Here is a 26492-nt window from a genome sequence, read left to right as displayed (position 1 = left end):
ATCGGAAAAAGAAACTGATGCAGTTTATATTTCCGTGACAGCGTTGCAACAAATAGTAGTACACTGACATTCGCAAAAAAAAAAAAGAAAAACAATGGTTGCACTTAGAGTTGTTTCCATATTATTTTTTAATAAAGATCATATTGACCTTATCATCATGGCCGCTGTCAGGCGTTACTTGAGCGGCTCAACAGACGTGCCTATAAAGGTTGCGCGTGCGTAGTAAGGATTAGGCTGTGACAAGCGCTTGTTGACCCTAATAAAAAACAGAGAGAGAGAGAGACACTCGGGCTGGATCTGTTTGTAAACACATTTTACAGTAATCATGAAGCATTGCGTCGTGTACAGCATCGGAGTTCTCTCTGTTCTTATATTAATCGCAGGAATTGCGATGGTTTTGGCTCAAGTATTCCAAAGCCTCTTGTACAACAGGATAAAGAAGGTAAGTAAATCAAAGCAAACTTGTTTTACTACATGTTACTAGATTGTGGTGCTCAGTTTGTCGTATCCTTTGGTCGATTTGTTTTTATAAACAAAGCCATGATTAGATTGACATTTGTAGATGGACATGAACTGTTTTTATTATTACGTGTGGGTGAATATCAAGTATCTCGCTATTACACAAACCTGCCACTGTGCGTAAAGCTGATGGTGTTTATTCATCAAAGCTGCGCACGGAGAAAATAGAGAATAAAACAATCGTACGCAGATTCCTTATTTCAGGTTTTTTGTTTTTTGCGCATCTGACGATCAGACTCGTCTGCTCAGAGTATTAGTGAATGTATAACGTTTTAACAAGATCTAAAAATCAATCAGCATCAGTTAACAATTAGTAACTCATCATTGAACTCGTGCAATTAATATCGGGAATGAGGTTATTGTGTGCATGTCATTTCCAAATGTGAATCAGAGGTTCAGATGAGAATCTTTTCAACACTTTTTTTTTTTTATTACAGTAGGCATATGTAGTGCTGAAAGATCACAGACCACACGTTTTATGGATATTGCCATTGTTCGAGATCATTAAATAATTTAAAATTAGTACTAAAGCATGCAGTTTTCTTCATTGGGGCAGTCTGTGTTTAATGTGAGATTGAATTTCCTCATTGAGCGCAAATAAAATGATCTATTGATCCATCCATCCATCCATCCATTCATTCACCCATCCATCCTTCTATAAGATAAGATAAGATAAACCTTTATTCGTCCCACAGTGGGTAAATTTCCATGTTACAGCAGCAAGAACAAAGAAATAATGTGCAAACATGAAGCAGAGATTAAAAAATGTATATAAATACGAAAATAAATAAAAGAACTAATAATTTCACAAACAAACAATTGCACTAGGTTATCGCACATCTTAAATTGTTCTTATTGCACTGTTTATCTATCTATCTATCTATCTATCTATCTATCTATCTATCTATCTATCTATCTATCTATCTATCTATCTATCTATCTATCCAATTCCTTGGCTTTCAAATTAAATAATAATAATAAAACACTTTTTTTATATGTAGCTCCTATAACACAAGCCCGGATAAAATGGGAGGGTTGCGTCAGGAAGGGCATCTGGCGTAAATCCTGTGCCAAATCGAAACATGCAGACCAAATGATTCACTGTGGTGACCTCAAACAGGGAACAGCCGAAAGAACAACAACAACTTAATTTAAAAAATGTAATGATTTGACATATATAAACCAGTGTTTTCTTGATGCAGTCATATGGCAGCATGCTCACTGTTCTTCTTCTAAGAGTTATCCTTGCACCTTATAGTGAAATATAGGACGTGTGCTGATAGACTTCTGATAGAGGTTCACTGGGACAGGATTTGTGCTGCCCCATGCTGGGTGGAGGAACAGCGGAAAGACATGTAAAGAAAGAATTTTAAGACTGGATTTAAGATTATATAGCAAAGTTGAGTTTCATAAGCTCTGTACCTTGGGGTCTGTAAGGTCTATACCAGAAATATGTCAAATAAAGTATTTAGTAAAGGATAAAGAAGAGAGGAAAATTGTTAGTCTTTTTTGCTAAAAACCTTTAAACCCTGATCCATGACCAGTGTCTGTTTATGAGCTGCTGTTTGGAAAAAGGGAACTGACATTTATGTGAAATAGACATAAGATATGCAGTTCATTATATAGGGCATTATTTTGTATTTACTTTACTCCTCTGGTTTATATTATGAATCAGAAGCTGGCTCACAGCTTGCTAATGATTACATATACAGTAAATTACTTGTGGTATGAAGTAAAGCTTCTAGCTGTTTTACCTTTATAGGGAGAAGAAATCAATTTAGCTTTAACTTATAGTATGCTTAAATAAATTTTAGAATGGGGATTAACATTCGTATCCTCGAACATTCTGTGAATGAGAGACGCATGATATGAGATGTTTTTCCGAATTTTGAATTTTAAGATCAGCGTCTGCTGACTCTCCGAGCTTAGCATTTGTCACATGGATAAATGTTTGCCAACTTTTAACCTACAGGAAGTAGTGCTGGAAAACGGTACAGATGCCTTTGCTGTGTGGAAGGATCCACCTCCGCCTGTCTACATGCAGTTTTACTTCTTCAATCTGACAAATCCTGAGGAAGTGCTGTCAGGAGACAGACCTGCTGTGATTGAGCTTGGGCCATACACGTACAGGTAATAAGCTGTCACGTGTATAACATGTGATGAGCTTTTCCACTCACTGGAAATAAAATCTTATTAAAGGCTTGACTGTTTATGATTCTAAAATTTTACAGTAGTATAGTAAATGACACAGTGGGAGATACTTCCATGAGTGTTCGGCACGCAGCAATTAACAACTTGACCCTCTCGAAGAGGATAAAATGAAAGCAGGTCAAGCAGGAGCCGCACCTCATTCCACCTGCTTAATCAGCTGATTTTGGCTTTCAGTAAAATCAGGTGTGACTTCTGCTTGCTGGGAATGAAAACCTGCACCCTAACAACTCTTTCCACGTAAGATTGGACACCCCTTTTCTGGAACATAAGGAGGACTCCTTCTGTTTCTGTTGTCATGCCTGACCATGGGCAAACCTTTACCCCACCATCCTCTGGACATCACAACAGAAAGACTAAATAATGTTTTAATTATATTATATACCAACCTAACATGCCAGACAAAAATAAAGGCTCTGCGAAACAATCTTAGTCTTTATAACCCTTTGTACACATTTCTATCGGTTGCTGTGTTGCACAGAAGGTGTGCTTTCCTTTGCATCTCATGCTGTGTTGAAATGAAACTTGACGGCATGCTGTAGTGGTAGTGATGGAAATAAAAAAACGCATAGATGTGGTAAACAACTTCATTTTAATAACCACTCCCACGATACACGCACAAAGCCTTGGCTGAGCAGTTCCAACACATGCATACAGCTGCTTTCACACGTTTATTAATAATAATCTATTTGAATCAATACATAGGCAGCTAAAGGGTCACGTTAGTCGCACTCGGGTGGGTGATAACAGTATCTGAGTGAGAAGGTTTCAGTCCAGGTCGAATGCAGATAGAACCCAAACTGCAGAAAACAAACCAAACACATTTTTCTTCGGATGTGAGCTGCTAAACCGAGCTAAAGGACAGACCTGTTCTTTAAAATAAATTATTTAAATCTGGTATTTTTTGTTATTATCTAATAATTTATTGGGTGCCGAGTTGTTCTCCATGCTTAGGTGTTTTATTTTATTTTATTTTATTTTTAATTTCTATGTTGTCTTGGCATAATTTGCTAAAGAGATATACGAACATGTTTTCAGTCCTAAATGCCTCTCCACCATTTTTAAAAAAAAATTGCTTTTTGTTTTATTTAATTATGTGCAGTGTGAAACAAAACCAAACAGATCAAAGGTATCATGGTATTTTGCTCTGATTCTGATATTCCAGGAAAGACTTGCAGGATTTATAAATAAAAACAAAATCTAGATCGCAAATTATAGCTACATTACTAGAAAGGACTATTTTTGTTGTTTGGTTCTAGACTTCAGATGTTAAATGTGTTTGAGGAAGTGACAGACACTCCCTGAAGCATATTATTTTCTCTTACTTTCAATGGTAAACTTTTAAAGCGAATAGAAGCCAGTCTCACAAAACAGCTGGAATTCAGAGCTTGTTTTTGATTGTGCAATATTTTTTCACCCAAGTTTCATCTATATTGTGGTTTTGCTTTGCTTTTGCCTTCCTCTCTTTTCTTTTTTGCCCCTCAAGAGAGTATCGGCCTATGGAAGGAGTGAACTTTATGGACAACGGCACCAAAGTAGCAGCGGTTAACCCCAAAACATACATTTTCGAGCCCAACATGTCCCGAGGATCTGAAGATGACGTAATCAGGACCGCCAACATCCCTGCAATGGTCAGCCACTGTTTGTGTCCGTGTTCACATGACACCTCTCAGTCATCTGTTGCTTTTTCATCATCACATGATGATAATTGTGTAATCATAAATCTGCGTTTTAGACTTAACGAAAATGTGGAATTTGACATGAGTTAAAGTTTAGTTGTATTTTGAGCTCAGTTTTAACCACAAAGGAAGTTCAGGATCAGTCTCTCATAAGGGTTAGGGTTATGGGTTAAGATTAGTTTACATGAGTTATGATGACATTGCACTATGATTCATACACACTTTTTATATATTCACTTTTTTTTGTTCTTGTGCAGTCCGTTACTTTATTGTACAACATTTTAAGCTTTTGATCTTTTGAACATTCATTTATTTTGGTGCTCCAAGCTCCAGTGCAGTGCATAAAATCATGCAGATTGAGATTAAGAGCCTCAAGAGACAAGATTCTGTCTAGAGCCTGTGCCCGCTGTAATCTCGGAATCCTGTTCTTGGCTGATGGTAGTGAAACCCAATGTGGTCTTCTGCTATTGTAGCTCATCCACCACAAGGTTCAGCATTTTGGTATACTTTACTACTCAGCACAAGAGTGTTTCCGCTCACAGAAATGCTGCTCACTGGATACTTTTTGGTTTTTCTAGCAATTATGTGTATGGATAATGATGCTAGATGTAAACTCTAGGTGTGGGTGGGTGGGTGGGTTGGGGCAGCCCATCTGGCACCAAATACCATACCACTGTCCGAGAGATCCCATTTTTTTTCCCCTTTCTGTTGTTGATGTGACTGTTAACTGAAACTTTTGGCCTGTATCTGTATGATTTATGTATTGCACCACTGCTACGAGATTGGCAGGTAGAGGTGTTCCTAATTAAATTATTAAATAACTTTACTTCATTGAATCATAAATCCTGCCCCTACAGAGGTGTCAGTTTGTATTAAACCACAACTGTGTTTTGGTTTGTGTGTGTGATTTCCTTGCAGACAGTGATGCTGAAGTTTCAGAGTTCCTTCTTTAGGCGTATAATCTCTGATTTGATGAAAAGTAAAAACGAGGGTCTTTTTGGGACGTGGAAAGTGCAAGAGCTGCTCTGGGGATATAAGGACCCTCTACTTGTGGAACTTGAGAAATTCGACCCTACCCTGGACCCAGACTTTGGCCTGTTTTACAAGGTAACGTGATTTAATAATGTATTGTAATTATATATTATAAAATGATTCAATCTTCACTAGTTTATTACAGCTATGTATGAACAGCTATGTATTTCATCTGCAATATTATAATGTTAACAGTATGAACAGACTTCATTATTACAAAATATCATAAAAAAAAAATGTTTTTAATTTATTGTCTTCCAGTGAATAGCGTTAAAGTTGTTCAATACAGCAGGAAAAAACTTTTTTTATTTTTATTTTTATTTTAACCAATCAGATCTGAAGGTCAAGGTCATGTGACTTATGTCCAAGATAACTATTATTTCCAGGAATATTATTTTTTATTCCTAAATCTAAACATGTTGTTAGTCAGATTTATTAGGTATAGTTATTGGGTATAGTATAGTTAAATTTCCTCAAAACTTGGTTCTATTGCTTATATATATAATTAGATATACTTTTTTGATAAATAGATATGCTTTATTGATCCTATGAGGTGTATTTTTATACTTAAATACTAAACCTAAACTCAAATACTAAACTAAATGTCTTCAATTAAAGCACACATGGTAAAATACAGCAGTGGTAATGTGTCTGTTGTGTTACATCAGCTTTGTGGCCTCGATTCCCAGCTCAGGTGTGAGCTCAGTGTTTGACTTTTATTCATGGCTTTTAAAATACTTGATCAAAAATAACGTTTCTTAGTTCAATCACCTGAAACCGATGTATTCCTATAAATGTGTAAAATTCAACAAGCTTTCGCTTTTTCAGTTCATACAGTATAGCCAACTCAGGCTTTATTACCATAAAGTATGCGATTTCTCTTTGTTATTTTAAAAATGCTATCGGTAAATAAATACAAACAAGATGTGGCACTTTTGAATGTACACATGTGATGTGCGCATGTACTGAAAAGCAGAAATATTAATAAGCAGAAGTTGAGTAACAGTAGAAAAATACTAATGGCAGTTTCTTTAAGGTCATGTTGCCTAAAGTTGGAAAGTCTCAACGTTTGTTAGTGTTTTAGTTATGGCTCATGTATAGAAGCAATAAAAAAATATCCTAGTGGTATATAATATATTAATTACTACATTTATGTGTGATGGCCAGGAAAAAAAAAAACTTTCACAAGGTGGATATTTCAGTAGTTCGGAATTTATAGTTGTACTGAAATATATAGCAGTTGGTTCCACTAATTAGACTGGATGACTGGTGAGTTCCTATGTTTCCTAGAACCACACTGGGACAATTTTCTGTGTATATAACTCTGCCCGTCTGTGTTTGCCATGCAAAATTAGTTAAAACATTGGATATTCTTGTGTGTTTGGCTTCAGATGAACGGCACAGACGATGGAGAATATGTGTTTTACACGGGCAAACAGAACTATCTGGACTTTGCTCGAGTGGATCTATGGAGAGGCCAGAGGTAAACATGCCTAGAAATACAAAATAAATGCGAAAAATGAGATTAAGAGCCACTTTTCTAATGAAGTTTTCCTATCAAATTTTCATAGTCATCTTAATTACACACACAGTGCTTCTTTGTAAGTCTGTTATCTGCAGTTTGTGTGTTTTTGTTGTCTCTCTGTTTGCAGTTCACTTGATTGGTGGACCACAGAACAGTGTAACATGATCAATGGAACGAATGGAGCAACCTTTCATCCCATCATCAACAAGACAGAGAGGCTTTACATGTTTTCGTCGGATCTCTGCAGGTGAAAACTAAAGCATGATCATTTTATCTCTCGTGCAGTTTTCATACATTTGCAAAAAACATGGTTTTTGGCTAGTGTGAGGAGTAAAAGCTGAAGTAAACGATGAAGTGAGACGAATGAATTTCATATAAAGAAGTAAATGTCAAGTGAATACAGTTTGACACCTTGGATTTTCACAGGGTTTTTTTTTTTTTGTCACACCATGAAATGTGATATTTTCAACACATTTCAAGTAACATGTATGTGGTTTCAACATCTGGCCTGGTGACTTGATTCTATCTAATACTCGTGCATTTGCATTCAGCTTAGCTTATCACAAATGCACATGCAGAATATTAAGCAGTATGCTTTTTTTAGTGCACGTGCAGGTTTCTTCACTTCCTGAACAAGTGCAGACCTGATTACAAGTTTCATTCACGTGAATTGTGGCACAGTTCCAGTTTCACCGAACTCGCACTAAATCCTACAGGTAGTCTCAGGCTCGGTACTGCAGTGTGGTTCCCGGTCCACATGACAGCTTTCACATTAACAATTTATTGCCATGATTCTACCTGATAAGTTCTTGTATATACAAAAGAAACTATATATTTACTGTTTCAATTACACAAACAAAATAAATCGCCATATTTCCTGTTTGAAACATTGATCTAATCAATGAATTATCTCGAAGACCTCTAACCCACAGACAGAGGAGGTGGCCACCATGATCACAGCCCCAGTTATTTTTAATAGTTGTAGGCCTTTTTTAGTACTTTCTTTATTTAGAATTATTTTTTCCCATTTCTTTTGCTTTAAGAACGTCTCCTCCAGTTAATTGTGAGATTCTCGTTAGTTCAGTATCTCAGAAATAATTGGTTGTTTTCTTTACTGTCTTTGTTCATTATTAGGCAATAAAGGCTATCTATCTTAAAATAAAAAATAATATCGCCTAATATTCCGCTCAGGTCCATTGCTTATTAATGAAATGTAGTGCAGCCTATTTGTGATCTGTTTTACAAAGAGCATGATGCAAATGCAGAAAGAAATTTGTGTAAATGTGTGTACTGTGTCAGCAAAAACACCTTAGCTTTTCAGAAATGACAGGGTGATTTTGATGAACTAGGATACAAATTTGCACAATACAGTTTCACTTGATGGTAACATGACTGAGTTCTCTTTGTGGTTTTTAGGTCAATCTACACCATGTTTGAGTCAGAGTTGAGCGTTAGGGGAGTTCCTGCTTACCGCTTTGTCCCTCCCAGGGAAGTTTTTGCAAATATGACCATTAATCCAGATAACGCTGGATTCTGTGTGGGAGGAAACTGCCTCAGTTCGGGTCTGCTGAATGTCAGCGTCTGCAAACAAGGTGTGTGTGTGTGTGTGTGTGTGTGCGTCAAGGAGGTCAAAGATAGCCCTTTTCCACTGACAAGAAAACAGCTACACAAAGATAAAGCATGTGAATTCTCACATCATGTTTTCATCATTTATGCAAGAGTCTCTGTGCACGTTTCTTTTATTTTAATTATAAAGAATCTGTAAATTAGTAAACTGAATCAGAGGAACAATGGGTTTTTTTTTTTTTTTTCAACATTTATGAATAGCCTACTGACCTTGCCATGGGTCATTAACATACACAAGGGATCTTCTTTATGAAACAATACCCAGCCCACTCCTTCTTAAAAGCATGCCAAAATAAAAGTTTTTTGTTTTCAGTAAAGTGCCATCAGATTTGAAGAAAACAGAATACATCAACATTTTTATCAAGCAGTTCATTTATTATAAAGCTGTTCTATTTTGTAACATAAATAAATGTAAACATAAAATCAGACCAAGCTATTTTATTTCAAATTACACTTGTCATGTAATTATATTATGAATTATTCCAAAATGGCTTTACTTAATGGCCATAATTAGACAGCCGGTATGACCGCCTGCCATTTTTGGGGGTTTTATTTTGATGCACTGAAAATGTGCTTGTATAACATTTTTTTTGTTGTTGTTATTAAAGTATTACATAGAAAAATACTGAACTTGGTCACAACAGAAAATACATGGCATTTACCCATTAACAATGTAGAAGTCCCATCTGTGTGATTAAATTTTAATTAATTTATATGAAGGACATTATTGGCTTTTCCTCTCCCTCTATTTTTTTTTAAATATTATCACTGTTTATTCCATTTGCCTGTCTTGTATCTTTCTTTTTTCCATAGGTGCTCCAATCATCATGTCCTCTCCTCATTTCTATCAAGCTGACGAGAAGTTTGCTGATGATGTATTTGGGATGCGACCCACGAAGGAGGAGCACGAGACGGCCATCGACATCAACCCAGTATGTACTATCTATTTCTATTATTTGTTATTGGCACTGTCGGTTAAAATATATAAACCCGATTATGTAAAATTGTGAACATTATAAGACTGCATGTATGATGATGAGTTGGCTTCTCTGCATTTAGTACATTGTCCAGTCCTCCTCTCTTCTGTCGTCTAATGCTTTGTTTGTTATAAAGCTGCATCTAAAAGCGTATTTATTACAGCACATATTAATATGAATCAATATAATTTTTCATGTTTGTGCATGGACGTTTATAAATAAGCTTCGCTGTTGCCATGGACGCTTTTTATTTAGCATAGAAAATGACCAAAAGATCTTTGGAGCTAAGCATTCATCCCCTTTTTGTTTCCTTTAACAGAAAGGCTCTTGTTAGTCACTGATTTTCACTACCTCATATTACGATACTCCAAACGGCCACTGTGGGTGTGTCTCTCTTCAGTTCACCCTGCACATAGTTTAACACTCCAGGATTGTACTTTTTATTAAAAAACTGATCACACAAGCACCTATTTCCTTTTCATTCTTAGTAAATCAGGGTCTTGGAGCAATCTTCAAACCATCAAGCATCTTAATGTTAATTTCTATGAGCACAAGAGGGCGATATATGACTGTTACTCATATGGTTCACAGCATTCAAGATAGAAATCGAACTCTATGATTGAAAGGCTTTGCAACATATTTTTGTCTTATTTTTACTCTATTACATAGATTTAAAATAAAACAATACGAGTCCGTTGGCTTCGGCATTGTCTTACACCCCAGGATTGAACTTAAATCTAAACATAAGTTTACCCAATAATTACCAGACACTATATTCATCATATTGATCTTCGTTCTTTTCCGATGTGCTGGTGTACAAACTTCACCATATTCCAGCTTAGCAAAAAAACTTTTTTAATATAAATTCCAAGGAAACCAGGTGTGTAAAAGCATTTACTGTGTCTATAGATTGGTTAGTTGATTACTGTTGATTTAAATCTTATCAGCTCTGAGTGTCTCATGGTGTCTACAGGAAAGATGGTATTTTATCACACACTATCAAGCAATGCTCACTATTTTGTGTTCCCAATTCAGTTTATATGCTATTGCAATCAGAATATACTGTATTTGGCCTTTGAGTACTTTTGGTTATTTGCTTACTGTATTTATGTAAAGCGCTGACATGGTCAACATAACTGTTGTTTTTTAAGTTTGGACACAGCTCAAGGTGATACGAATAAGCTATCAGCTGCCCTAATAACCAAACCTTGTTTAGTTATGTTTAATAGTTAAATATTAACAGAGATCTAAGAGCACACAATATGTGCTGTGGCAAAATGACTGATGAACATTCAGTATCATATATATATGTATATATGTATATATATGTATATGTATATATATGTATGTGTGTGTGTGCCGTTTGTGAGGAACTTCACAGGATTATATTTAATGCACTCGTTATCATTTCTGGAGTCGCAGAGACTGGTATGATGGACAGTCCATGTAATCTTAACCTAAATTTTAAAAAATAAATAAGCAACCATATTAGTTATCTAAAAAAATGAAGTTCATTGATATGATGAAAATGTATGAAACCCAAAGGTTCTGGACACCTGACCATCACAATCAGATGTGTGTTTTGAACGTCATTCCAGATGTAGTCGCCTCTTTGCTGTTAGAATAACCTCCACTCTCCTGGGAAGGCTTTCCACTAGATTTTGGATCGTGGTTCTGGGGATTTGTGCCACAAGAGCATTAGTGAGATCAGACACTGATGACAGGTGAGAGGCATGGTGTGTTTGAGGTCAGGGTTCTAGGGCAGGACAGTCATGTTCATCGACTCCAATCTTGGCAAGCCATATCTTTAGGACCTCACATTGTGCACATGCTTTGACTTGACCATGTAGATCTGAAGTAGTGATCTTGTAAAGCTACAGTATACACAGTATAAAGACATTCTATACAGTTGTGTGGCTCCAGCTAGTGATAACAGTTTGGGAAGCAAACACATATGGGTCTGATGGTCAGATGTCTATAAACATTTGGCTGTATAGTGAATAAGGAGATTTACTGAGCAAGTCTTGAGTGTCAGCATTGTGTAACAGTGGAAATGGTCAATAACCTCAACCATAGATTACTTTCTTCATGAAAAAATAGAATGATTAACTTCAAGAGAGAGGAAAAAGAGCAGCTGTGAGGAAACAACTGTTAATAATAATAGCTATTATTTTTAGCATCGTAAGTGATGACAGGAAGAAACATGTTTCACAACCTGTGATTATAGTATATACAATTAAACGAGTATGACATCATTTCTAATAGTCACTAATATTATAATTGCACAACGTTTACAGTGCTTCTTCGAATATGTTTATCTTTTCTATAGTAATTAAGTTAGTAAAATAAATTAATGATTAGATCACAGGGTAGATATTCACATACTTAAATATATATATATATATACCTGTTTGTTAAATTAAAAAAAGCAGAATAGATAAGCATGAAAAAGTTAAGGAAGAACGGTTATTTGAAATTTATTGTATAAAAAATTATATAAAATTTTCAATTTTCTTTCCAAAGCTCACTGGAATTGTTGTGCAAGCAGCAAAACGTCTTCAGGTGAACGTCTTCATTGAGAAGCTGTCGGGCTTCAGGTACGTGTGTGTGTGTTGTGCTTAGATGCATGTGCAGTATGCATGTAAGCCAAACAATTTGACAAAACTGTGTTCTCCAATCCAGCCTATTTTTTTTTTAAATGTGTCACCTGTTCAGACTAGGCCAGCTTCCAACTCCCCAAAACTTCCACATAGCAGTGCCACTGTGTTTTATTTGGGTGTCGAAGGTCATTTTCCACGCTGGATTCGGACATGCCAGAAATGTGCAATGAACATATCAGAGCAGCTGCTGAACACCATTACAGTGATAAATCAGGGTCTGAAAGGCAGAACAACTTCAAACGGCCAGCTCTGATGATTTACAGCACACTAAACTTCATCTAGATCAATGCACCGAATTAGCCGCCTAATAGTAATGCATAAAAATAATTAGAACGTGTTTATCAGCTTCTACTCAGTTCGTAGAAATTTCGTAACTTATGATTTCATTATTGTTAACTAGGTTAAAAAATAAACAACAGGAACATTAGGTTTGTATGCTAAAAATGAAGATGTGTTTGAGGAATTTGACGTTGATTAGCCTGGCATAAGGTACGAGACGAAAACAAACTCATTTTTCAACCTTAGTAGTTTCAGTAAAATTTTGATAAATATGTTTAGAGAACAGGGGCCTTTCTGTGTGGAGTTTGCATGTTCTCCCCGTGCCTGTGTGGGTTTACTCCGGGTAATCTGGTTTCCTCCCACAGGAATATTCGGTTGATCGTTAATTCTAAATCGCCCAGAGGAGTGAGTGTGTGGTTGTCTGTCTGTATGTGTGGCCCTGTGATGGACTGGTGACCTGTCCAGGGTGTACCCCTGCCTTTCGCCCAATGTGTGCTGGGATAAGCTCCAGCAGATCCCTGTGACCCTAATTAGGAATAAAGCGGTTATAGAAAATGGATGGATGGATATTTAGAGAATCCAGCCCTGTGTAAATGACTTAAGTCAACCTTAAGAGAAGTTCTTACTCAATGTAGAATTACTTCATGATGAAAAACATTTCTGAAACTACATTAATAGCATTTAAAACAATCTAAACAAAAGAAAAAAAGGCAAATGGTGTGTGTTATTCAGGGATATTTTTATTTCATACAGAGTTTTTATAGGTTGTAGGTGTCCTTGCTTTTTTAATAAAGAATTCTTGAATCATATCGAGTACAACTTTGCAGTAGATATTGATAACCTATGAAATAAAATCAGTTTAAGGTAATCATGGGTGGACAAACACAACATAGAGGCATAAAGGCAGCCATTTTTTGTAGTGGTGTGTGTGTGTGTGTGTGTGTATGGGTATGAGTATGTTTGTATAGGTGTGGGTGGGTGGGAGGGTGAAGGAAAGTGAGAAAAAGAATATAGGCGTGTTCTAACAAACACAAGTCTGAAACAATAAATGAGGGGAAGTGTGAACACTACAGAGGAAGTGGGATATCCATATCCTGTCTGAACATTCCTGTAACATATAGCTCACAACATACATTCATATGCCAGACGTGCGAGATCATCCGTTTGATTTCACTTTAGAAGTTTAGGGGAAAAAATGGGTCTATAGGTGTGTGTATAGAAAGACAACTCCCAAAGGATTGTCCACTCAGTGTGTTGCTGAAAACAAAGCACGGAGGAGAGGTTTAACCACAAACAAGGACTAAAAATGTCCCATAATGTTGTGTTTTACAATACCTCTTACTCTAGCTCAGGTTTTGATCTTCCAAAATAGAACCAACATCCAGGATGCAAATTATTAGAAGATCATGTAACTGCAAAGGTTCAGCGACAAAACCTACTTTTTATTAAGGCTTAAAAATATTGTGATATATTTTTGGTTTTGTTCCCTCAGTATTTTACACTGTTTAATCCAAATGTTTGATAATGCAGCAAATATTGTTTTAACCACCCTGCAGTTGAATTCTCCTATCAGAAGATCTTGATTAATTTTTAATAACTCCTGCTGTAAAATAAACAACAGGTTTATATTAATTCCTCATGCGTTATCATCCGTCATGTAACAGCTCATACACATGCACACGTATCGTGGATTTGTTATCTAAGGCTAATAATAAACGGATAAAAACGGATGTTTTAGTCGGAGTCTTCAGTGCTGGCTCTTTAAAAAGTTTTCAGGATGGGGCACTACGCACTTTCCGTTTTTTCAGTAAAATAACAAGATTTTTCTGTTTTTAAAGAAACTTCAGGAGAGGGAAAAAAAACACAGAAGCATGTGAGACTTGACATTTATTTGTGTACATTTTATTATTCACTTGCTTTTATGCTTCATTTAGTTTTATTTATTTATAGACAGAACTCAATTACCAGTTTTAAGTAAATAGTAATGTATATTAAGTTTGTACATTTTTCATTTCATTAATCGAATAAAAGAATTCACAACACTGTGTAAATCACAAGATAACAAAACACAAAAAGAGCAAAAGAATATAGATACTTGAAATTATAGTCACACACAGTTTGGCGCATGAAAGGAAACACACACGCACACTCCTCCCTAACACAGCTGTATTTTCAGTGTAACGGGACTAAAAGTGTAATGGTCATGACCCTAAGTAAATCACACACACACACACACACGCATGCACATGTGTGAAGTGAAAAACCATCATGAATTATCCAAGGTTAAAAATATCAGCTCAAATACTTAAACCAACTGTCCAGGCTTTTAAAGAATATAAAACTAATATATAAAACTGAAAGATAAAACTAAAAGATATTCATTATAGTATTTCCACAATGAGTTAAAAATAATAATTTACATATTTTTTTTTAAAGTAATAAAATAGCTTGAGGTGTCCAAATATTCTAACACCATTTATTTCTTATGTTTAACATACACCAACCAGGCATAACATTATGACCACATGCCCAATATAGTGTTGCCTTCGCGCCCCAAGTGCACCAATGAGCCTTGGTCATCCATGACCCTGTCGCTGGTTCACTACTGTTCCTTCCCTCCCTCTTTTGATAGATACTGACCACTGCAGACCGGGAACACCCCACAAGAGCTGCAGTTTTGGAGATGCTCTGATCCAGTGGTCTAGCCATCACAAATTGGCCCTTGTCAATCTCACTCAAATCCTTACACTTGCCCATTTTTCCTGCTTCTAACACATCAACTCTGAGGACGAAATGTTCACTTGCTGCCTAATATATCCTGGCGTATATCTCGATAAAATGGTAACATGAAAACGGTTAATTGTATTGTTCTATATGCCTGAGAATTTTTTGACCAACTGGACTAATATTTGATGATTGCCTAAACATTTAGGAGTACAAATAAAGACTTGAGGTCAGTGAGTAAACTTGAGTTACACTTGTTGTGACCTAAAATTTGTGAATGTGAATTTCCCTTTGGGATGAATAAAGTATCTATCTATCTAAAAGCATTACACACACACACACACACACACACACACACACACACACACACACACACACACACACACACATAGGGTAACAGCAAATAAATCAGCCTTAAGGGTAGTTTATAATTGCATACATTTATATATTCAATCCTCAAGTAAGGACTTGTGTCATATATGTCAGTATCATCTCTAATATGCTCTGTAGATTATTTTTTTAATCCAAAAAGAATGTTGGTGATTACATTCATCATTTGTGTATTTTATATTGACCTCAGGTGGCTTGCCCAGTACACACAACGCTGCTCTTGGGGTTTAACTCATTGACCTGCTTAAAAGTTTACACCAGAATTAAAACTCTGTTAAACTATAAACTAAATTTAATCTCTGGTGTTACTTGTTGCACAGTCCATATCATTTAAATAAAAATTTTGATATTGATTTACTTGATATTGATGGTATGTCATTTTTCTTTTTTCTGCTTTCAGCCAAACTGGTAATGTCAGAACTTTGGTGTATCCAGTGATGTACATTAACGAGGTAAACATTTCAGAATTATTGTAACAGACTTTTATATCTTTTATATATGTTCCTTTGATACCTGACTACAGTTTTTATTACTGTCAAGTCATTGGTAGTAATTTGTAGGTGTTTGTATACACTATATGGCCAATGTTTTGTGGACAGCGGACTCGTTTGTGGGTCTTTTCCAAACTATTGCTACATAGTTGGAAGCGCACAGTTGTGTAGGATGTCTTTGTACACTTTCAGTAGTGCTAAGGGGCTTAGACGCGCACAAAGCAAGGTCCAGGGAGACATAGTTTGCTCAAATTAATTTAAGCAAACATCTTTGGGATGAACTGGAACACTGACTGCACTCCAGACCTCTTCACCCAACATCCTCACATGCTCTCGTGGCTGAATGAACACAAATCGCCACAGTCACGCTCCAAAATCTAGTGGAAAGCATTTCCAGAAGAATGTGGGTTATTATAACCACAAAGCCAGGACAAAATCTGAAATGGAATGTTTACAACACAGAGTATTGATCAGATGTCCACAAATTTTTGGTCAGTTACAGTGAAAGCATAGTTCCTTTAAGGTAATTTTTCTCGTTTTTCACTGCAGTAGAAATAACTGTGATAACTATTAACAAAACTGTGATTGATTTATAAATCATTATAAATATAGTACAATAGGCACTTAAAATCAGGAAATATGCATTTAAGATAAAGGCCAGACACGGTGAAAACAGATTTCCACAAAATTTATGGGAATTGATTTGTTATTCATGTACATTTTTTAATGGAATGAAGTTGCTCAAAATAAATATTTTAGCCTTGTAACCAACAAAAACAACAACACAAACAATAGAGAGACATAATGTAGCTGTACCGTCTTGGCCAGATGCTGTCACCGAGCTCTGTTGATATCCTGTGAATGCATTTTTCAGATGGCCAAGAAGTAACCCTGCAATGAATCATGCCAGAGTCTAAACAGCTGCTTACATGCTTAACCTCACTGTTTATGTGGTTCTACATTTTTCCTTTGTTAGGATGCGCTCTGGGGTTTTTAGTCTGTGAATTATGGTTAAAGTCAGTTGCCTTCATCAAGAGCTGTTTATATTTTAGAACTTTTCAGAGATTAGTGTGTCAAATTAAATTCTCATGCAAGTCATAACCATTCTTCATAAACTATATTGATTCTTAAAGGTATCAGGAGTCAGTTATTAAAGACAGCAATTAACCCAGTGTACGTAGAGTGTACAAACGTTATCATGTAAATTTTATGAATGGGGGAAAAACGAATCTTCCATACCATAATGTTTCTGCACTTAACCTTAAAAGTGTGCTTTGGCACATATTTTACCATGACCTTAAGGGTTGCTTGTCAAGAACATGACCAACAAAAAAGACACAGTATAAGCTAGTCAGTGTACTGGTTTAAGTTGGAAAAGGTTCATAAAATGTATTTCTTTTAGTACCAAACAAGAAAGTGGGGGTATAATTAAGTATTCTGTAGTAGAGGTTTGTAAGCTAGCTAGCAAAGTAAGGCTCAATATAGCTAGCAAACCTCATTGGGCCTTATGGCGGTGTCAATGATCAACAAAGTACCTTAGCTCAACCTTCCCTTCCCTTAGATCAACCTTACCTTCCCTTCTCTAGCAAAAACAACAACTATCAAATATGGTAGAGAATTCCCCCATTTGCAAAATGACAGTACCCCTAGCTAGCAATAACGTAGCCAATACCAATAGTCATGATTAAGTTGCCATAGGAGGTGGTGTTATATTTGGATTGATTTCCTAATTTATCCAAGTTCATGCTTTAAAGGTTTAGGTCCTCTGTGAATAATGTATTATTTAATAATATGTACCAGTTGAGGACTTTCAGTTACTGTTAAAAGTAAATGTAGTAAACATTTTTGCTCCAACTGCACTTCCTTCTTTAATTCCCTGAAAAGTCTTCCTTTCATAAAAGTGTTCATTAAGACCTGTAGTGTTTATGTACTAAGCTCAAGGACATGTGTACTTTACCCTGTTTTCTGTTAATTGTCTTGCACCGTGAGACACACAGGCAGATGTTTTAGTTTGATAGAGCAAGTCCAGACTTCCCGGCATCACTTCCTCATATGTCGTGTCTGAGGTATTGCATAGATAATAGGGTGGGTTCTTCCAGCCAGTTGGACCCCACAAGGTCAAAATTTACCTTCACTGCCAAGTGGCTTAAAGGTTAAAATGACGTATTTTGTATTCAACATATCTAGAACAGTTTGTTTACAAAGGACTAGTGCACAATGGAGTTATGTTATGTACTACCATAAATGTGCTATTAACCGGTAACAAACAACAATGTTTATCCAATTTCCTGTAGTCACAATTAGCATGTCCATATGCTTATTTAATACTTGGGACTGCTTAATTGTTTTAATATCTGCCCGAGATAGTAACTGTCAATATATAGAGGTTATAGAGGCAAAAAAAAAGGATATGAAAGTTTGAATGTAGTAAAAATACAACAAAGATATCTCTTGAAGCTAGTGTGTAGAATTTTTTTTGTTGTTTAATAAAACAGGAACTAAAATGCTCTATAATATGTTTAGTGAGTCAGACCTGTATAAAGGTGCCAAGATGGAATTATCCAGATTAAATACACCATTGTTCACATATTTGAAATCAAAACTTAACATTTTGAATAAAAACCCCATACTTCCATTCATCAAATCAGTTGCACAGTGAATAGATCTTATAGTCAAGACATTGACAAGATTAGAAATAATGATTTTGTTTTAAAAAATAACAATTTAGTGCTTTAAATTCAGAACTTCATCAAAGAAACCTCCATTTGGAGTAATTACAGCTGTGCAAACCTTTGGTCATCTAGCTGCCAGTTTGTTGAGGCGGTAATCTACAGAAACTTCACCCCATCCTTCCTAAAGTACCTCCCACAAGTCAGATTGGCTTGACTGGCATTTTTTTTGCACCATCCGGTCAAGCTGCTCCTACAACAGCTCAGCAGGGTTGAGATCCACTGATTGTGCTACCCAATCCATAGCAGCCAGATTTCCAGCTGACCGCTTCATTTTCTAAATAGGTCTTGCATAATTTGGAGCAGTGCTTTGGGTCATTGTCCTGCTGGCTCTAATCAAGCTCTGTACCAAGGATATGTCATAGAGTTGAAAACCTGAGTGATAGCCTTTTTTGTTAAACAACTTCCTTGATAACCCTGTGCACATTTCCCATTTTACTAGCACAGAAGAACACCCAGACCCACACGCCTCCTCCAGCATGCTTGACCAATAGTCTCCAACTTTAGTCACAACATTAACAATGTTTGGAATGTATTTCTGATTGTTATTTTGAATACAAAATAGTCATTTTCTTTCAGAAACAAGAACGTTTCTGAGTGATAATTTATGTGAAATAGCATTATGACCCCAGCTTTAGGCACGAAAGAAGTCTGACTCCTCAATGCCTGGCAGCCAATCTGGACAAAGACATTAAGAAACTGTGGCAGTTTAAGCAATGCAAATGGGAGTGGAAAACTGTGCTGTTGTAATATTAGGGAGGAAGATGTTTTAGCTTTTTATTGTTGAATACATATGTCTAATTTGGTGGGAAGCTTCTGATAAGTCAGCTGGAGAGTTTGTATCATAACCCAGTTGTAAAGCTCTCTTAGCTGGAGAACTTTTAATGTTCCGGTTCTCTTTACTCGTGTTGTGTATAATTTTGATCTCAGGTCTCAGGCTAACATGTTTCTGGTGTGCTTTTCATTATTTATCTATAGATAAGACATATTTTTACCTTTTTTTGTTCAATATTTCCTGCTTTATATAATTCTGTTCTGTTTTAATTTCATAGGACCTTTTCACTTGTGTGTTTGTGTGTTATTTGCGCTTATTGGTGTGTGTTAGGTGTTTCTCTGTACTTTCTATATTTCACAACATCAAAATTAGCAGGTTAGTAAATCGTTTAAAAACATCTAGAAACCTGAAGGTCCAGAAGATAATTATATCCTAAAAATCATGAACACTTTAGTCATTTTCCAAACTTGGGACATTCTAGTATTTTAGTACATGGTGTTACTGCTATTTAGGCATCATGTTTGGTGTGTCAAATGTGGTTTGGGGTGTAGCCTGGATTCCCATTTAAAGTGGTTTTTTTTCCTCTTTCAGTGAGACGTTGTCTGCTTGGTGGAGTTAGACGAGCAGGCACAACTAGCTTTAATTAAATTAAAGCTTTAATTAGCTTTGATTAAAATAAATGTTTCATTGGGACTGAATATTGGCTAAAACCTTGGAGTGTATAGACCCTTTTTCTGTTAGTAAACATTGTGATGTTTTTTGTGTGCGGAGCTTAGGTGGAGGCAGAAAGATTTCCCTGAACGCTTTACAAGCGGTAGTTATCAGTGTTGGGCCGTGCATTTCACACCTAGGCCTTCACTGGTGTCCTTCCTGAATGAATCCACCTCTATACCATCATTATGATGCCACGGCAATAGATACTAATCAACTGTTAACTAGCAAAGTAAAAAAGAAATTAGACGCACGCAGCAAACTGTAATCTCCGGAGGACGCAGCATCCGAAATGAGACGAAGAGAATATAGAAACACTGTATAACAGGGCATTGTGTCACAGGCTCTTGTAGCGAACATGAATAAAATTACAAATAGCAAAAAAAACTAATTAACACAATTCAGTCTCACAAGTTTCCTTTCACTGCAGCAAAAAAAAAAAAAAAACCCCACAGCCCACCCCGGGGATCTGGAATGAAGGCAAACTGAAAACCCAGAAAAAAAAGAAAACCCAAAAGCATAAATGGTTCTTGAAAAAGCTTACCAACTATTTTGAAGAATCAAAAGGATTTTCTTGAACAGTCCGTCTTGAAAATGCATTTGTAAGGATGTCTGCGACCAAATCGATTTCTTCTCCTCTGTCAGCCATTGTGAGTTAAAATATATATATTTTATTTAGTTTGTGCGGTTCCTGCCTCGGACTACTCCAGTTATCCAATCAAAGGACGGGAAATTGCTGACGTAATCGTATGACTGCTAGATGGCCCCAGTGACGCCAACTCGAAATCTGATTGGTTAATGGAACAGTTTCATTGCCACTTATTTTAAGCTACGGGCCCCTGCACTATTGATTCTGAAGGCCTTAGAGCCGGGCAATACATGATGTCAGCCACTAGCTGAAATATGATTGGATAAATACTCTTATCATAAATATACACTACTGGAAGCAGCGCAACCGAGAGAAAAGCTATGAAATGGAGAGAATAGACTATTGGGAATAATTTAATACACATTCATGGGAATATATATTTAATATATTAACAGTGATTTAGATCACTGCTGTTTAGGCCAGCAGAGAAGGCCTTGCTGGCCCAGATGGTCCGCCACTGGTTTTTAAACAATGACTGGACAAAATCAGAATTTATCTGACTATGTTAGGTCACTCTGTCCAGTACTGCAAATGTTATTTGAAAAAAATAACTTTAACGGACGGAACCAGATTGGCTGACTCGTACATGTTCACTCGATGGATGGACGATGTGACCTCCGGATGAGTGACCTGACAACTGTAGAAAGGGAGATGACATTTCCTTTGTTTTGTGTCCGGTCGTTAACTGCCTGTTAGCTAACTTGTCCGCTAAAAACTTACATCAAGAAGAATCATTTAACTTGTTCCCCAGTTTTGGATTAGGTGGGCATGCATAAGAAATATTTAGACACATAACCAAACCATAAACCTTTCGAAAAACAATAGTTTCCTTAACCTTATCTGATATGAAATGCACGCAAGATTATTTGCATTCCTTGTGTAGCATACTCTGTACTGTTTTGTATTGGCAGCATCCGGTTTTTCCTTTGTTTTGCCTCCAGCTAGCACTGTGACGTAATCGTGACGACGGCACAAAAAGGGTCTATAAGAAAATGAATGAATAATATGTCAACAAGACTCTTTATTCTTGAATCCAAGGCTTTAATTATCAAGACCATATCAACTAATTGACAAATTTGCTACAATTCCGAAGTAATAGCTAATTTGGATTCTGGCATATTGTGGTATTTGATGGAAATTTGATTTCTATAGGAACTCTTTACATTACGTGATGATGATGTTGTTTATGTGAGTATTATTTCAAATTGTAATCATTTGTGGGAATGTGAGAGGCAGTGAAAGTGCAGTGTCCTTGGTTGAACCATGCCTATTATCCATGGCATGTTGTTGTCCTATCTTATCCAATTTTCCAGCTGTATCCACATTTATGGTTATATCTATCTATATTTCCTACCCTATCAGAAAGCATTATCTCATGATACTTTGGAACAAATCTTGGTAGTTTGTATGACAACTTCATGGGTTGAAATTGAACATGGGGTTGATGAGTGATCAAGTGATTCTACGAAATGAACGTTTTCTAATTTCAATACACAATGGCGAATAATAACGCTACGTCTTTCCGTTCGCTTGTTCTCTTCACACAGAATAACACAGGCTGTGTTTTATAAACGTGTTTCATCATATCTCCATCCCATTTTCGGTTTACATTGAAGTCGATCGCGGTAAAAGAATATTCACTGATTTCTGGAACTGAAAACTAAGAGTCAGGGCAAGCAAAAGTAAAAAAATTTTGTTAGTAAGATAGCCGATAATGGTGCATTTAGTTAGAATCTATCTGGATGACAATTTGAACAAATCAAGACTTGTAGTGCTGATAAGACAGTTAAAAAAAAGTCTGCAGAAATAGTGAAAATGTACAGAATATAATCACATTAGGTGTCTATTTAGTTCCTATAAGCGTTTGACAATTTTCTCATGCTGTGATGGATCGTCTGATAAATGTCCATAATGTTGTATTGCAGTTATTTTTTTTTTTAAGTTAAGTGCGACATCAAATGTTACATCAGTGTAACATCAGTATTTTTTTACCTTTCCACTTATCAGAGCGTACTAATCGACGGGGATTCAGCCAAAAAGCTTAAAGTTTTGGTTACAGAGGCCAACGTTGTGATCAACGTGCCCTTCATCATCATTGGTTTCGGCATCTTATTAGGCATCGTCTTCATCGTGCTCATGTGTCGTCAAGAGGTGAGAAACTTATTCAAAGTTCATTACAATATGTGCAACAAATAAAATCTGAAGGACAAAATCTATGAATAAATAAATGATGACAAATATCTGATTTCTGATACCTGTAAAATTGGCTGGATAAAAAAACAATTATTATTATTATTATTATATTATTATTATTATTATTATTATATTAAATAGTAATTTGTGGTACTATGTGTTCAAAACAAACCATCACCTACATTTTGTTTGTTTGTTTGTTATTAATATTGGTGTACGTTATGTGACTTTTAAATAACTGTTAAATATTTGGTATTTAAAGAAATTTAAAAAAAATATAAACATTCATACAAAATGCTGTAATTTATCACAATGGACAAAAGAAAAGGGGAAAAAAAACATTTATTATTTCAGAATTAAAAAAACAAACAAAACTCATGAAAAGCCGCATGATTCAAATAGATTAAAAAAGTTAACCCTCGAAAATAAAAAACATTGCATACATAAATTGGATAGTTTATTTGATATTTCAATCTGAAGTTTATTTATTTTTAATGAATGAAGAATATATAATTGTAGATTCCCTTATTAAAAAAGCCGAAGGGATTGCATTTTTTAAATAAATGAATGTTATCATATTTGTGGCATTTTAAAGTAATCTTAAAATCATTCTTAAATTTACATTTCTGTGTGTCTCCCCCACAGCGGGGCACGCCTGACGAATGCCAACCTTTGCTGAGCTCATAACGCGACAGGAAGTGGAGGTGTCTGTAAACGTCTGTACAGCTGTGACCTAAAAATAGCTTTGCATTGAACCGATCATGAAACTCTTTAGTAATGCGAGCAGTACTTTTCACTAATTTGGGTCACCCTAGAAAGACTGACCTTTTGACTTTTGCTGCATTTGAAATAACAAAACAGTGAATTTCCAGTAATAGCTTTATTATGTGTTTTTAGCTAGTAAATATGTGCATGCTGAGCCATAACGGAGTCATCGTTCACTGTCACTTACACTTGCTAGAAACTTTGATACGTCGTACATTTCCAGGATAATGCTAGCTTTCATTCCTTCGTTACTTACAGTAATGTTAATTATTGTGTTTCTAAATGTAGTGCAATTACTGATAGCAAATTGTACATAAGCTTGAACCACACACAAACTGTGATATCCTGTGCCATCATTTCATCAGTTATAGTACAATTTTGTTTGTTGTTTTCTTTTAGTTGCGTTTTTAAGTCTTGGGCATCATCGAATTGTGTGAATTTTGCTGTTGGCGCAATACCGTTATACCACTATAATCATTTCTGTAGGCTTGACATAATTATTACTGTATTTCCTAAGGTTTCCTCTAAATCTTGGGAAATTTCCAGTGTTCATTTTTCTGCTGTATAACTCAGTGTCCACTGTAATTTTTGCTCAAATGTGCTCCTGATGTCAATGTGCTTTTAAATGACAAATCTTTGAATTTTTATTTGCTTGTATACTTGTTTGTCCTACAAGATGAACAAATCTGATCACTGGCTGCATTTTGCAAACAACAGGCCTCATTTATGAGCCTTTTAGTACAGTTGGTTTGTGTAAACCATTTAGTGACTTTCAGAAATCTTCATAAAAGTTGACGTGGATGGACAGCCATGAGCATGAACTGAACGATCAGGGTAAAGCCCGGAAAACAGGCGAGAGAGTTCTTTTTAATAGTATGCCAACAAAACGTTAATGACGTATTTCATTTTAATTATAAAAGCGAGCACTAAATTTTCCACCAGCTGAAGCCTTTGATTATGGTTTACCGCTCTGTGCATGCAGACCGGCACGTCCTCTGTTTATACACCACCATTTCTTTCGTCATATCTGTACGATTAGTTTTATTTCTCTTGCTTTCTGAAATTTTTTTTTAGATTGTTTGATTGATGTCAGTCATTCAAAACAACTTTTTTTGTTTTGTTTTTTTTAATTCCCAATTATTCTTAGTCTAACATAATAACCTAGCATGTGGGAAAGGGAAACGTTCCAAAGCAAATCTATAAATGACACTGGATAAGGGTCTCTGCTAAAGACAAGGTTTGAATCATTTCATATTCTTATGCGTAAATCTGTAATAAATCTGTATACAAAATTTCCAGGATTTTCATGAAAACCAACTTTCTTGTAACATACTCACAATTTCCACATCAATCTATTTCGATCTACCTTCATAAAAGAGGCCCACTATGGAAATTTAGCCTCTGTCCCAAATGCTAACTTGTGTTTTAACTACAATTACACTTTTTAAAACTTCAGGTACATAAAATCTTCTAAACTGATTTTAGTTTATTAAAATCACGTTGCCTTAAAGACATTGAGGTGTCAATTTTCATGAATCAAAACTGACTAGAACCAGAAAGAAGCGTTCTTCAGATAACATTCAAATGAAATAGTAAGTCTAGCTATGATAGCTTTATACCACAGCGCTGTTAAATTCTGACTCTGTGAGTGTAATTAGAAGAATTGTAGAATAAATCATCTTAAACAAGAATAAAATAAAGATTGGTGGTGTTTTTACTAATCTGTGGTTTGGCTGTAATATTTCCATACACATGCGTAAAGTGCTTTATGTCTTTAAAATGTTTTTAAATTCTGTTTAGTTTTGTGATAAATTCTATTTGTTGGTGGTGCAAAAAATTTGTTGTTCTGTTATTTGGGTAAATGTTTTCAAAGGGATTTTTATTTTCATTTTCATTTTTTTTTTTTAAAAATCCATTCAGATGTGTGTGTGTTTTTTTTTTTTAATAGGTTTTGTTCTTTTGGGGTTTTTTTTTTGTTTTGTTTTTTTGCACAACTTTGGTTATTTTCACTCCTTTACACCCGCACTTTATTGAATAACCAGTTGTCAAATGTTTTGTTGTGTATTTCTACTGAATCATGTGATATGTTAAAATATTGTCATTGAATTTCAACTCACACCTGATTTTTTTTTTTTTCTTGCACACTTGGTTTGAATTATCCATTTATTCCGATCAGATTTCTTAAAAAATAATCCAGAATAAAAAAACAAGATATTGCACTCTTCATGTAACAATGACAAGAACATTTAAAATACACATTAACAAACAGTATTTACATTTACGTGACTGCAATGTTGCTAGTATTGACAAATGAAAATAAAATACGTCTTTTTATAACATGTCAATAAACCAAATGGGCCTTGTGTTATTTATTCATTTATTTTTTTTTTTTTCATGGATTTTTATTTTTATGAAATAAATTAGAATGTTTTGGCTAAATGAATATAGCCGATATCCAGACAAGTGACAAATTAAAGGGGAAAATAAATTATATTGGGAATGTGTTGGACCAACACGAGTTACCAGAATAGCAAGTCTGTGGAAGTGTACTGGAGTGATG

The 26492-nt window shown here is 35.5% G+C and overlaps 1 protein-coding gene across 1 annotated transcript; it reads left to right on the top strand.

Annotated features, from left to right (window-relative positions):
- The first annotated feature begins 221 nt into the window (after window positions 1–221).
- On the top strand, window positions 222–26286 carry scarb2c (scavenger receptor class B, member 2c). The gene is made up of 12 exons (XM_058415590.1): window positions 222–442; window positions 2492–2649; window positions 4214–4358; window positions 5325–5513; window positions 6830–6921; window positions 7091–7210; window positions 8380–8555; window positions 9403–9521; window positions 12090–12163; window positions 16020–16071; window positions 22982–23125; window positions 23813–26286. The coding sequence occupies exons 1-12, from the start codon at window positions 326–328 to the stop codon at window positions 23852–23854; spliced, it is 1428 nt and encodes a 475-aa protein (XP_058271573.1). The 5' UTR covers window positions 222–325; the 3' UTR covers window positions 23855–26286.
- Window positions 26287–26492: the final 206 nt, after the last annotated feature.

Source organism: Hemibagrus wyckioides, linkage group LG18 (assembly GCF_019097595.1).
Source record: "Hemibagrus wyckioides isolate EC202008001 linkage group LG18, SWU_Hwy_1.0, whole genome shotgun sequence".
Classification (NCBI taxonomy): domain Eukaryota; kingdom Metazoa; phylum Chordata; class Actinopteri; order Siluriformes; family Bagridae; genus Hemibagrus; species Hemibagrus wyckioides.
Note: the sequence above shows the minus strand (reverse complement) of the source record. Positions and strands in the feature narration are given on the sequence as shown.

Coding starts and splice junctions, on each gene's coding strand:
- scarb2c (XM_058415590.1), top strand. CDS start 326: ATGAAGCATTGCGTCGTGTACAGCATCGGAGTTCTCTCTGTTCTTATA. Junction 4,359..5,324: donor CCGCCAACATCCCTGCAATG/GTCAGCCACTGT, acceptor ATTTCCTTGCAG/ACAGTGATGCTGAAGTTTCA. Junction 5,514..6,829: donor ACTTTGGCCTGTTTTACAAG/GTAACGTGATTT, acceptor GTTTGGCTTCAG/ATGAACGGCACAGACGATGG.